Source organism: Phaenicophaeus curvirostris, chromosome 23 (assembly GCF_032191515.1).
Source record: "Phaenicophaeus curvirostris isolate KB17595 chromosome 23, BPBGC_Pcur_1.0, whole genome shotgun sequence".
Taxonomy (NCBI): domain Eukaryota; kingdom Metazoa; phylum Chordata; class Aves; order Cuculiformes; family Cuculidae; genus Phaenicophaeus; species Phaenicophaeus curvirostris.
The window spans coordinates 3,492,660-3,505,689 of record NC_091414.1 but is presented as its reverse complement, the minus strand read 5'-3'; the positions used below and the strand labels follow the sequence as shown (position 1 = coordinate 3,505,689).

Sequence of the window (13,030 nt, the reverse complement as noted above, 5' to 3'; positions counted from 1 at the left end):
TGTTTTGCTGTGAGGGTGGGGAGGCCCTGGCCCAGGTTGCCCAGAGCAGGGGTGGCTGCCCCATCCCTGGAGGGGTTCAAGGCCAGGTTGGATGGGGCTTGGAGCCCCTGATCCAGTGGGAGGTGTCCCTGCCCATGGCAGGGGTTGGAACTGGATGAGCTGTGAGGTCCCTTCCAACCCAAACCATTCCATGATTCTATGATTCTAACAGCTTCTGTGAGGACTGAGATTTCAGAGGTAATTCAGTTTACTCTTTTGGCCATCTCTACTGCCTTGGAATCATTTAACCTGAGTTGTAAGAGTGACACTTGTATTTTTCACTTGGCTTTTAGGTACCATCGACCTTAATCTTCCAAGAAGGGAGCAAGAGACCCAAGAGTACTGGAAGTTCTCTGCGTCCCTCTTCTAGGCAATACAGCGAGGGTATCCCTCGCCTATCCCAAGATTTGCCTTCAAAACATATCCAGAAAAGGGCTTTCGGCCAGGGAAGGGGGAATCCTGTCTGAATGTAGCATTTCACTGGAACAAACACGTCTCGAGTGCCATCAGGCTGGAATGGAACACTATACCTCGTGCAGCTCAGCAATACGCCTCTGCCCTGGCGCCAGCGTCCCTGCCAGGAGACCACGTACATGTGAATGAACGCTTCGTTCCCCAGCTCCCTTTCTCAGCCCTGACAAGCCCAGTTCTCAGCTGTATCTACTCCTTTTGGGGGTGAAACTCCTTCATTTTCCTCTGCCTTACCAAGAGGAAGGGGGGGCAACCCCCAGAAGCTCTGGTGTTGGAAAGCTTGAGGATCGGAGAGCAGATGTGCTAGGAAGCACGTGTGTATATTAGCTGTGTACAGAGAACCCTGCGCAGATGCCGACCTGGCAGATAACTGACATGACTTGGAATTTTTTGGTTTTGCTTGCGTCTCTGTCATGTCCTTAAATGTCCTGAATCACTACTGACCAACGGTTTGTTGTCCTGGAAGGGAATCGTGTAGATATTAACATATGCTGCATCTTTTTTTTTTTTTTGTAAAGAAAACAGAAACCACAAGTGTATAAAACATTCCCTCCCCACGCTCTCACACTCGCTGTGATGGATCAGAGATCTCCAGGCTTGTGTAACGAATTGCAGACCCAGGAAAAGACTGCTGCCTTTTAAAAACTTTTTAATTTGGGGAATTGTTTTTATCGTGGCTTCCTCTCGGATGTTTTTTACTTTCCCAAATCAGGGTGAAACTTGCCTTTTCTCATTTTTAACAGCTGAACCTACTGGAAACTTGATAATTTTACTGTGTGCATGGAAAAGAGGGGAAGAAGGTTTAAAAAGTGACCTTAAAAAAGAGAAGTCTTTCTCTTTTGAGAACTATCTCGTATTGCTTCTTCCCAAATGTGGGTTTTTTTAAGAAATTTGGCGTCGGCCACTGCTGTATCGTGTACAAACCCCATCCCAGGTGTGAGATGCCACTAACCGTGAAGAAGGGAGCACTGAGGAGGGCGTGGGAGCGAGGGAAGGGCTCGCCCTCTTCCCCGATCCAGGCTGGGAGCCCCTAGGCGCTGCTCCCTGGGCACGCGTTGTATGTCAATCTCCTCATCCGCAGATTTTAATTATGGAATAAAAGTATTTTAGGGGTTTGTTTTTTATTTTAAAACCCGTTTAGTGGTCATGGGGTTCTTTGTGTCATGGCTGCGCAGCAGCGTTTCCCGCCAAACGGCGCCTTCCCTCACAGTGCGTGTGCGTAACTCCCTTCCCCTACGCATGCGTAACTCCCGCCACGCTTCCCACTACGCATGCGTAACTCGTCCGCCTACTAGGCGTACGCCAAGCCCCGCCCTCCGGCTGCGCATACGTAACCCGCCTTCACACTACGCATACGTAGCCCGTCCCGCCCTCACATTGCACATGCGTAACGCTACGCATGCGTAACGTCTGCCCGCCTTCCGCTATGCATACCACCTCTCCCACTGCGCATGCGTAACTCAGCCCCGCCGTTCCACTACGTATGCGTACCTCCCGCCTGCCTACTAGGCATACGCCAACCCCCCCCGCGCCCTCATACTGCGCATGCGTAACCCGTCCCCGCTCTCATTACGCATACGTAACCACATCACGCCCTCCTACTGCGCATGCGTAACCACAGCCCGCCCTTTCCCGCCCTGTCACTGCGTATGCGCCGAGCATCGCCCACTCTCTCTCCCCGCCCCTATTTTCCCGCCCACCGCGCGCGTGCTGATGCGCATGCGCGCTCAGGCCCCGCCCCCTCCCGCCCTATAAATACCGCGGCGCGGGGGCTGTTCGGTCTCTTTCTTCGCGGCGAGCGGTGGGGGAGGTTGGTAAGTTCCTTACTCTGCGCTTAATGTGGCGTTTCCCTTCGCTCTCTCTCCTCCTTCTTCCGCTCTGGCGTGGGGTCCCTGTAGTTTGGAAGCTGTACGGGCGGTCGCAGCTCGGCAGGGCCGGGTTGGTTGGAAGGCATTGGCTTAAGTGCTTTGAACCCAACGTGGGCATCCGGAGAAGTCGCTCTCTCCAGGCTCTGCCCGTGTGGCGCAGGGGAGCGTAGGCCTTCGGGCCCGTGACGTATAGTCCCTTTCCACGACGTTGGAGAGCAAGCCGGGCCTCGAGTCTGCAGCCTGCATATTCCTACCGCTTCTCCGAGCCCTCGGGCGGTGAAGGAGGAGATAAACCATGCAGGAAACAGCTCTGCCATGCAGAACGGCTTTGGGGGTTGAGGATGGGGGGAGATGGGCTGTCTGCGCGACAGGGGTGGGAAAGGGGAAGGGTAAGCCCTCAAACACCAGCTTAAAATGGCTTTTCTTCATCTTTTTAGCTCTAGTTTGGAGTCAGGGGAGCACGGATTTGAAAGGTAAGTTAATTTGTTTATACTTGGGGGCTGGGACTTCGTTGGCTTTTAAGGACCTTTCCAACGCAAACCAATCCATAGTTACAGAAGTCTTAATTATTTATATCTTAAATAAGCTTACATTAGGAAAAAATTTTGATGAAAAGGGTCATTGGGCACTGGCAGAGGTTGCCCAGGGAGGGGGTTGAGTCACCTTCCCTGGAGGGGTTTAAGGGACAGGTGGACGAGGTGCTGAGGGGCATGGGTTAGTGATTGATGGGAATGGTTGGACTCGATGATCCGGTGGGTCTCTTCCAACCTGGTGATTCTATGAAGCTTGAGGTACTTAAAACCCGGTTAGGGAAGCCGAATTAGGTTGGTTTCAAGTAATCTAATTGCTAATGCAGACTTAAGAGGCATTGTTTAACAGTGAAAATATGGGTTGGATGTTCCTCGGCTTTTGACTGCTCAATATTTTGGAAGATGAGCAAGGGAATCCTTGAAGTGGAGTTATTTAAAAAGGCTGCGGTGGAGTATTTGAGAAAGCAGTTACAAAATATAGTGGAAAGCCGAGAAGGCTTCAGTTTAGACTCTGTAATCGCCCTTTTTTTCATGCTAATCAGTCCTAGAGCATTTTCCGCCTTTGTGAAAGGGGTGTGTGATCCGTGTGGGTGGTGAAACACTGGGATCATCCTGTGGGAGGAGGGCACGTGGTGGGCATGTGGGACTGGGAACATGTGGCTGGGCTTCACCTGATTGTCATGTTGCTGATGGCTTTTGTGCTTCTTGACAAGGAGTGAATTTAAGTTCTTTTTTTTTTAAATTTTGTTGCAGGTATTTGGTGATGGATGTGAACAACAGAAAATCACTGTCTCTAGTGGGAGAGGGTGAGCACTGGCCCGAATAATCTAAAGGTGATAGCTAAGGTTCAGTTCTAGTTGAATTTGTGCTTAAAATATGATGAGAGAGGGCTGGAGGCAGAAGCTGCCTGTTTAGTGGCCTCCAGTGGCATTTGCTGGCTGAGCTGCATGTTACAGGCCTCTACCTCAAAAGGCAGGAGCACATGGAATTGTGTGGCGAGTTCTGTGGTGGATGAATTGTGTGTTAGGATGAGGCAGGGCTCGTGTGGGTGAGCAGCATGGAAAGTAGGTTCAGCCACGGTGAACTTGGTGTGTGGGTGTGTGTGTGTGTGCCTGAAAGGGGCCACAGAGAACAAAGGTGGGAGCCTGGAATGTCAGGAATGAGAAAGAGAAGCCACAAGCTCCCTGTGTGGCTTTTGACTTGGGGACGTGTAACTGCACCCCTCGATGGGGCCACCCTTGGCCCTGCTTCACCCCGACATCGCTCAGCCGGGGTGGGAAATTGCAAGGGGGGAAATCGATGCCGGTTTTCTCATTGTAAACTGTTTATTCTGGATTAAACTGACCACCCTGAATAAAAGCGTTCGTGTTGTGTCTAATTTTCAAGCGTGAAATCTGTGCTGCTACTTAATACTTTGGGTTTGGGTTTCACTTTTTATTCTATCAAATAAAAAAGTGAATTGGAACAATGAGTTCCAAGATGACTGCAAGGCAGCAGAAAATGCTGCAGCATCAAGCAGGCATTTGGACAGGACACGTACTGGTTTGGAAAACCAAAGTTGTGCCCTGTCCTCAGCTACCTCATGGCTTCATTAGTCCCGCTGGCCCCCGGCTCTCTCGATGACCCCCACTCCAGCTCTTAACCCCCTCCTCCCTTTTCTCACCCCCAGCTCACTATCCCAGTCACTGTTAGCCTCTTGCTAGCTGCCCCTTACTGCCCCCCCCTTCATCTCTCCTCTGCCCCCCCCCAACTGCCCCTTCTGTGTCCTGCTCACATCACCCCTTATTGTCCACCCTCCTCTCAGTGCCCCCTCTGCTGCCCCCCCAGCCCCTATTACTGCCCCCTAGCCTCTTGCTGCCCCTCCAGCCCCTCTCATTGCCCCCTCCACTGCCCCTTTCCCTGCGACTCTTGCTGTCCCCCGAGCCTCTTCTACTGTGTCCCCCCCAGTCTGCCTCACTGCCCCCCAGCCTCTTTTCCTGCCCCTTACTGCCCCCTCAAGCCCCTTTTACTACCCCTCAGCCTGTTTTACTGCCCCTCTTATCGCCCCTTCCCCTGCTCCTCTCACTGTTCCTCCAGCCCCATTTACTGCTCCCTGATTGCCCCCCCAGTCCACCTCACTGTCCCCCCAGCCCCTCTCACTGCCTCTCTCACTGTCCCCCAGCCACTTTCACTGCCCCCCCCCAGTGTCCCCCAGCCCCTTTCCCTGCTCCTCACTGCCCCCTCAAGCCTCTCTCACTGCCCCCCCAGCCCCTTTCCCTGCTCCTTACTGCCCCCCAAGCCCCTTTTACTGCCCTCTAGCCTGTTTTACTGCCCCTCCAGCCCCTCTCATTGTCCCCTCCGCTGCCCCTTACCCTGCTCCTCTCACTGCCCCCCCCCCAGCCCTTTTTACCGTCCCCCGACTGCTCTCCAGTCAGCGCTGTGCCCGGCGGGTCCGCCTGGGGGCGCTGTGGCGGTTGGGGCCGTTGTGCCCGGCGGGCCCTGCGGGGGGCGCTGTGGCCGGCGGGGGCCGCGCTGGTGCCGCTCTGTCCGGCGCAGTCGCGGCTCGGCGGGCCCGGCGGGGCGCAGGTCGGAGCGCGGCGCGGCCGTGGCGGGGGGTGGGGGGGGAAGGACACGGAGACACACGGGTGGGAGCGAACGGGGAGAGGCCTTTGTTGCGGAGGGGGTAAGGGGAGTCTCAGGAGGTCGGTGTGTGCGGGGCCCGCGGCGCGGGGAAGGGCCGAGGCCACGTGGGGCGCGCGGGGAATTCAAACGGGGGTGGGGGCGTCGGGCCTGTTCGGCCTGGAGAGGAGAAGGGCCTGTGGAGACCTTAGAGCAGCTTCCAGTGCTGAAAGGTGCTCCAGGAAAGCTGGGGAGGGGCTCTGGATCAGGGATAGGGGGAGGGGGAGAGGTTTTGGGCTGCGGGAGAGGAGAGTGAGATGAGATCTTAGGGAGAATGTTTTGCTGTGAGGGTGGAGAGGCCCTGGCCCAGGTTGCCCAGAGCAGTGGGGGCTGCCCCATCCCTGGAGGGGTTCAAGGCCAAGTTGGATGGGGCTTGGAGCCCCTGATCCAGTGGGAGGTGTCCCTGCCCATGGCAGGGGAGTGGGACTGGATGGGCTGTGAGGTCCCTTCCAACCCAGCCCATTCCAGGATTCTATGAAACGGCTTGTTGTCCTGGCGGCTCTTACTCTGCCAGAGAAAGCAGATGCTTGGGATAAAGTAACAGCAGCTGCGCTCTTACAAATACTCAGATTAAAAAGCCCCTTTCTTGAGTGGAGCTTGGGGCTTCTCCTAAATCTAATAGATGTGTAAGTTTTGTGAGAGTTACTGCAGGAGAGCTGGGGACGGACTCTTGATCAGGGAATGCAGGGATAGGACGAGGGGGAATGGCTTTAGATTGGAAGAGGAGAGACTGAGATGAGATGAGATGAGATGAGATATGAGGGAAAAACGTATTCCTGTGAGGGCGAGGATGCCCTGGCCCAGGCTGCCCAGAGCAGTGGGGGCTGCCCCATCCCTGGAGGGGTTCAAGGCCAGGTTGGATGGGGCTTGGAGCCCCTGATCCAGCGGGAGGTGTCCCTGCCCTTGGCAGGGGTGGGACTGGATGGGCTTTGAGATCCCTTCCATCCCAAATCATTCCATGATTCTGTGAAATTGGGAGCGGAGGTGGGTACTCAAATCCTCATCCCATCACCAGTCCCTCAGGTGATCCAGTGTGGAAACCCCAATCCACTGTGGTGCCCCCCTAACTGGGTGTCTCTCCCACTCAGATCCGAGACACTATGCCAGGGAAGCGCACTGCGAAGAAGAGCCCAGTGCCAGCAGAAGAGTCTCCTGGAAGGAAGAAGTTTAAAGGTAAAAAAAAACCATATGGATTTTCACTCCCCATTGAAGGAAACTCCATCAGTTCAAACTCCAGCATTGATGGACGTCTTATTCCCCCTGTACGTTATATTTTTTATTTTCCTGCCCCACAGTCTCCCACCCATCCCACCGGACACAGCCGGGGCTGGTGCTGACGCTGGGGCAGGGGGATGTTGGCCAGCTGGGCCTCGGGGAAGACGTGATGGAGAGGAAGAAGCCAGCCCTGGTGCCGTTGCCAGAGATGATCGTGCAGGCAGAAGCCGGAGGGATGCACACGGTGTGCCTCAGCCAGACGGGAAAAGTGAGTGTGGCGTGGAGGGGGCAGCTCTGGGATGTGTCCTGGATCAGGGATCTGACCTTGACCTTGCTCTTCCCAGAGTTAGACCTCGCTGCAGCTTCAGAGCTGAGCTCCATGTGGTCTCCGTGCCACAGACCACAGGATTTTAGGGTGTCTAAGGGATAATTCAGCCTGGTGGGTCTCTGTGTGTTGCCTTTCTGGGTCCCATCCCAACCGTCTCCCTTTTTGTCTGCAGATCTACACCTTTGGTTGTAACGATGAAGGCGCCCTCGGGCGAGACACCTCAGCAGAAGGATCAGAGACCACACCAGGACTGGTGGAGCTGCAGGAAAAGGTGGTGCAGGTCTCTGCGGGGGACAGCCATACCGCCGCGCTGACAGACGACGGCAGAGTCTTTGTCTGGGGCTCTTTCCGGGTACGTTGATTTCTCAGACACTGCAAGCTCTGCTAATGGTTGCTGCATTTGTGGCTCACATCCCCACGTCTTTCTTTCCACCCAGGATAACAACGGGGTGATTGGCTTGCTGGAGCCCATGAAGACGAGCTCCGTTCCAGTGCTGCTTCAGCTCGGTGCGCCTGTCGTTAAAATAGTCTCAGGTGAGCAAGGTCCTGGGGTGTGCACAGGCTGGGCTGGTGCGTTCCAACCCTTGGGAGGAGGTGAAGGTCCGGAAGGTCCGTGTCCTTCTCCTCACTCTTGGCTGCTCCAAGCCAGGTATGAGGGTGTGTTTGCTTTCCTCCCGCCCTTGAGAGAACAGACCTTGTGTCTCTTCTGACCCCAACAGTGTTGTTAATATTTGACTCAATTTAATGTAAAATATCTTACGAGAGTGCCATAACCACGAGTTTGAGTGTCAAAGCGCTCACTCTTCTAGGCTTTGGGAAGCTGCACAGAGCGGCTGATAAACTTATCCAGGGCCCAGGTGGGGTTGTGGGTGACCTGTGCCCCTAAACCTTCCCAGAGAAACTTCTTTGGAGTTTCAGATGGGGAACTGGGATGAGAAGAGGGACATCCTGGTGGTTTAAGTTGTGCCAGAAGCTGGTGTCAAGGTATCCAGTGCAGTAAACCCCACTGAATTCTAGAAAGCTGGGATTTACATGTAGGATCCCAGCTCATGGGTCTCTTCTGGGTGTTCCGAAGCGTGACTCCTGTTTCTCTCATCTCCCCTATCTCCTCTCAGGGAATGACCACTTAGTCTTGCTGACGGTGGACGGTGACCTCTTCACATGCGGCTGTGGCGAGCAGGGCCAGCTGGGGCGAGTGCCGGCGCTCTTTGCCAACCGAGGAGGAAGGAAAGGGCTGCGTGAGTTGCTTTGGTGCCCAGAGTTGTGCGGTGCTGCATCCTTCTCCCGCAGCTCTGCGCTTTGCAGAGGAGCAAAGAGACTTGGTCTCTTCCTCTGCGGCTCAAGGGCTTCTGTGTAAATCAGTTGCTTGGATGCAGCAAGCTGGGTCTAAGGGGGAAAGAAGAGGGTGGAAATCATTAAGCCTCGTATGACGCCTCATCTCCTGCCCTCAGAGCGCCTGCTGGTCCCCCAGTGCGTCCCTGTCAGAGGCAAAGGCAACAGAAGCAAAGTCCGCTTCCAGGATGCCTTTTGCGGAGCTTACTTCACCTTCGCCGTCACGCAGGAGGGACACATCTATGGGTTTGGCCTCTCCAACTACCACCAGCTGGGTGAGCTTCACTTACATCCCTCCAGATCTCCTGCCTGCTTTGGTCTGGCTGCAGACTCCGCGGTCCCGTGCGGGGATGCTGCTGGGCACCCCAGACCCTGAACACCAAGGCCGTGCCGAACACACCAGAGCTGGAAATTGCAGTGGGGGCTGCTTAGCCTTAGGTCCCAGCCACTGCAGTCAGTGAATTTGAGCAGAAATTTGGTTCTGGGGGCCTTGGGAGCCCGTGTGAGGTCTGGTGGGTTGAGATCTGAGGGTGGACAGCTCGGTGCCAGTGCCTGGCCTGGACTGCCCACGACTGCGATCCTGATCTGCCTGGGTTTGTGCATCCCACCCCGCAGGGACCCAGGGCACAGAGCCCTGCTTCTCCCCGCAGAACTTGACATGCTTCAAGAACTCCACTAAGTCCTGGGTTGGATTTTCTGGTGGGCAGCACCACACGGTGTGCGTCGACTCGGAGGGTGAGTGGGAAGGGAGTTGCACGAAGTGGGATGGAGGAGACTCCCGTGGTCCTTGTCCTGGGCTGGGGAGGTGTTGGGCTGAGGGTAACGTGCTGGAGACTTCCTTTCGGAAAAAGACCTGGGGGTGCTGGTTGACAGGCAGCTGAACATGAGCCAGCGGTGGCCCAGGTGGCCAAGAAGCCCATCAGCATCCTGGTGGCCACCCTGAGTAGGGCAGGGATCGCTGCACCTTCAATCTTGGGTTCAGTTTTGGGACTCTCCCTCCAAGAAGGACATTGAGGGGCTGGAGCATGTCCGGAGAAGGGGAAGGGTCTGGAGCCCGGGGGTTCTGGGAGCGGCTAAGGGCCCTGGGGCTGTTTAGCCCTGAGAGGAGGAGGCTGAGGGGAGACCTCATCGCTCTCTGCAGCTCCTGAAAGGAGGTTGTGGTGAGGTGGGTGCTGGTCTCATCTCCCAAGTAACAAGTGACAGGACAAAAGGAAATGGCTTCAGGTTGTGCCAGGGGAGGGTTAGATTGGATTTTAGGAAAAATTTCTTTACTGACAGAGTGGTGAAGCCCTGGCAGAGGCTGCCCAGGGCAGTGGTGGAGTCTCCATCCCTGGAGAGGTTCAAAAAACATGGAGACGTGGCACTTCAGGACATGGTTTAGTAGGCACATTGGGGTTGGGCTGATGGGTGGACTGGATGAGCTGAGAGGTCTTTTCCAGACTTAATGATTCCATGATTCTAAGTCCTTGGTGTCTGAGGCAACAAGGGCAGCGTGAATTTTCAACAAAGGGCAGGGAGGATGATAGAAATATGGAATCACTTGTGAGCTCTGCTCTCATAGGCTGTCCAGGCAGCCACCCCACTGACTTATTTTGGGGAGCTCCCACTGTGCAGCCCCTGGATTGGATCTAGGGTGTAGTAGAAAGGGGTGATGGGCCCCCAGGAGTCAGACTCAGCAGAGAAGGCTTGGTTATGACCCCGTGCAGGCCTCTCTCCCCTCGAGTCACCTCTCCCCTGTGTCTGTTGTGCCGCAGGTAAAGCCTACAGCCTGGGCAGGGCCGAGTACGGCCGGCTGGGCCTTGGGGCAGGGGCTGAGGAGAAGAGCACACCCACGGTCATCCCAGAGCTCCCCAAAATCTCTTCCGTCGCATGCGGCGCATCGGTCGGCTACGCTGTCAGCACTGATGGTGAGTGCCAGGGGCTTCCAAGGGATCGGAAGCGCTGCTCTGTGTACCCTCCGCGGCCTTCAGCCGCTTCATCCTGGATCCAGCTGGCCTCGTGCAGCTTCATTGCACGCTGCTGGCTGGGTCAGGACCGGAGCCAGGTAGTGTTTGAGCTCCCCTTCGCTGGGGCAGCCGGGCAGCAGCTGCTCAAATATTTTTGTGGGCCCTCGGTAGCGACATTTGCACCAGGGTGTTGATCAGGAGTGGGTCATTGGCCTGCTGGTCCCTCTCCGCAGTCTGAACTCTGCTCGGGTGCTGTGCACGGTTTGCGCAGCATTTCCAAGTCCACAGCTGTGGGAAGGAGGGTTTGTAGTGGGCTGATGGATTTAGTTTGCTCCCCACTGCTGAAACGCTGCCTTGGCTGTGAGATATAACCCCTCTTTGAGTTGCTGAGCGCTGCTCCTCTTCTGCATGCCTGGCACCATCGCTCATCCCCCTGCCTGGGAGCCAAATCCTCTTGGATTTTCCGCTGGGTCTCCTTGTCCTTGTGGCCACCTGGAAGCCAAAACTCGCCATGGCTTGTGTTGCAGGGCGAGCGTTTGCCTGGGGCATGGGCACCAACTACCAGCTGGGCACAGGGGAGGAGGACGATGTCTGGAGCCCCGTGGAGATGACGGGCAAGCAGCTGGAAAACCGCACGGTCCTGGCCGTGTCCAGCGGCGGCCAACACACGGTGCTGCTGGTCAAGGACAAGGAGCAGAGCTGATGAAGCGACACGGCACAGCCAAGCCCAGCGGGATGCCGGGATCCATGCACACACCCCACCTTCCTTCCGGATCGGGCAACCGGTTTCCAGCTCCGCTTTCCCGCTGACGCCGGTGGGGAGGGCAGGAGGCTCCCGAAGCCGGGCCCTGGCAGCGTCTGCATGGCTGAAGCAGGGCTCTTCAGGGATGCTTATGTTTTCTCCCTGCGAGCGTGTGTCTGTCTTCCCATGGAGCCCGGTGCTCTTGTCAGCTCCACTGGGTCTGCTTGGTCCTAAACTGATCTCAGCGCTGTGGCTGGATGGGTTTTCCACTTCTCATTTGTGTTGTTTTTCAATAGTTCCTGCCCTGGCAAAGCCAAGAGCCTTGTTCTTCACTAAACAAAACAGTTTGGGCGTTAGGTTTTCTGAGATCCCCATATTTCCCCAGTCTTTGGGTACTCCCCCCATCCCTTTTACCTGAACATCTTTTATTTCCTGACTCAGATTTGCCTCTTCCCATCCACCAAACCCCTCTGGGCTCAGTCTGAGTGAGATCTCAGGCTGGCAGAACCGCTCCTGGGGAGCTCTTTTCTCACACTTTGAGCCTGTGGTGGGGAGATGCTTCTGAGCGGTGGGGAATGTCCATCCTGTGCTGCACGCAGAGCTGCGGCTGCTGGAAAAGGGGGGGCTTCTGCCTCCCACCCAGCACCTCCTGTGGGTCTGAGCCAAAATCCCCCAAGTGGCGTGGCCGGAGCCGGTTCTTCTGCTCCCTCCTGCCTGGAGCAGCCACCTCCAGTGCTGCTTTTTGCAGTCCCAGCCACTTCTGCGGTTTCCCATTGCCTTCAGAAAGCTGAAAAACTCCATCCTGTGTGTGGGGACTTTGTTGTTTTAACTTATTCACTTCCCTTTGCTGAGATAAGAGCTTCATTTGCTGTTAGGGCCTCACTGAGAAGACAGAACCAAAACCCAGCTATGCAGCGACTCGCTCGGAACAACGGGGATTCCTCCTCCCCATTGCCTCGGAGCTCGCTCCCTGCGCCTGGCCTTCCCCATCTTCTCTTTCTGTGCTGCCTTCCAGGTACCAGGAGCAAGGAGTGGGTCTGCGAAGTTTCAATTTTATACATTAAGTTATAGCGGTAGGGGGAAGGTGTGTGCGGGGCTGAGGCTTGTACAATGGATCGGAATAGGTTGGATTTTTTTAAAAGAAAATGTAAAGTTATTTTGGTTGATTAATTGAGAAAGAGAGGAAAAAAACCTGTACTCTTTTAACATTTGCAATAAATTCAGTTTTGATAAACCCTGGCTTCCCCTGGGGTCTGGAGGGGTGGGTGACCCTCCCGTGGGCACCGGTCTGCTCTGGGATCACTGCTGAGCAAGGGCTGCTGGTGTCCCATCCTGCTGTTAGCAGGTGGCCAAGAAGGCCAATGGCATCTTGGCTTGGATCAGAAATGGCAGGTCCAGGGAGGTTCTTCTCCCTCTGGACTCGGCACTGGGGAGACCGCTCCTCAAATCCTGTGTTCAGTTCTGGGCCCCTCACCACAAGAAGGATGTTGAGGCTCTGGAGCGAGTCCAGAGAAGAGCAACGAAGCTGGTGAGGGGGCTGGAGAACAAGAGATGCGGCTGAGAGAGCTGGGGGTGTTTAGCCTGGAGAAGAGGAGGCTGAGGGGAGACCTCATTGCTCTCTCCAACTCCCTGAAAGGAGGTTGTGGAGAGGAGGGAGCTGGGCTCTTCTCCCAAGTGACAGGGGACAGGACGAGAGGGCATGGCCTCAAGCTCCACCAGGGGAGGTTCGTAGTGGATATCAGGAAAAAACTTGGCTGAAAGCGTCATCAGGCCCTGGCAGAGGCTGCCCAGGGAGGTGGTGGAGTCATCACCACAAGAGATATTTAAAAGGCGGATAGACAAGGTGCTGAGGGACGTGGTTTAGTGGCAGATAGGAATGGTTGGACTTAATGATCTCAGAG

General features: G+C 55.6%; 2 protein-coding genes and 1 non-coding gene across 8 annotated transcripts in view; all 3 read left to right on the top strand.

The window, feature by feature from the left end:
* Positions 1–1,650, top strand: part of PHACTR4 (phosphatase and actin regulator 4) — a 73,147-nt gene extending 71,497 nt beyond the window's left edge. For all 4 annotated transcript variants that reach the window (XM_069875354.1, XM_069875357.1, XM_069875356.1 and 1 more), the window contains one exon: positions 333–1,650. In XM_069875354.1, coding sequence (XP_069731455.1) covers positions 333–348 — 16 coding nt within the window. In that variant the 3' untranslated portion in view covers positions 349–1,650. The remainder of the gene's footprint in view (positions 1–332) is intronic.
* Positions 1,651–2,301: 651 nt separating this feature from the next.
* RCC1 (regulator of chromosome condensation 1) lies at positions 2,302–12,363 on the top strand. Of its 3 annotated transcripts, XM_069875167.1 has the most exons (12): positions 2,302–2,324; positions 2,816–2,851; positions 3,662–3,741; positions 6,655–6,739; positions 6,862–7,049; positions 7,282–7,461; positions 7,547–7,643; positions 8,225–8,347; positions 8,561–8,716; positions 9,057–9,176; positions 10,196–10,348; positions 10,915–12,363. In XM_069875167.1, the coding sequence occupies exons 4-12, from the start codon at positions 6,667–6,669 to the stop codon at positions 11,088–11,090; spliced, it is 1,266 nt and encodes a 421-aa protein (XP_069731268.1). In that variant the 5' UTR covers positions 2,302–2,324; positions 2,816–2,851; positions 3,662–3,741; positions 6,655–6,666; the 3' UTR covers positions 11,091–12,363. The 3 variants fall into 3 exon arrangements, with proteins under 3 accessions (XP_069731268.1, XP_069731269.1, XP_069731270.1); XM_069875168.1 differs by lacking the exons at positions 2,302–2,324; positions 2,816–2,851; positions 3,662–3,741 and adding an exon at positions 5,443–5,473; XM_069875169.1 differs by lacking the exons at positions 2,302–2,324; positions 2,816–2,851; positions 3,662–3,741 and adding an exon at positions 6,003–6,192.
* LOC138730419 (small nucleolar RNA SNORA73 family) lies at positions 2,484–2,688 on the top strand. The gene has a single exon (XR_011339016.1). It is a non-coding gene; the product is annotated as a small nucleolar RNA SNORA73 family (small nucleolar RNA).
* Positions 12,364–13,030: the final 667 nt, after the last annotated feature.

What these genes read in the sequence shown, in the direction of transcription:
- RCC1 (XM_069875167.1), top strand. Translation starts at nt 6,667, where the DNA reads ATGCCAGGGAAGCGCACTGCGAAGAAGAGCCCAGTGCCAGCAGAAGAG. An exon ending in CTCCAACTACCACCAGCTGG is followed by an intron (nt 8,717 to 9,056) that starts GTGAGCTTCACT and finishes CCCACCCCGCAG; the next exon opens with GGACCCAGGGCACAGAGCCC. An exon ending in GGTGTGCGTCGACTCGGAGG is followed by an intron (nt 9,177 to 10,195) that starts GTGAGTGGGAAG and finishes GTTGTGCCGCAG; the next exon opens with GTAAAGCCTACAGCCTGGGC.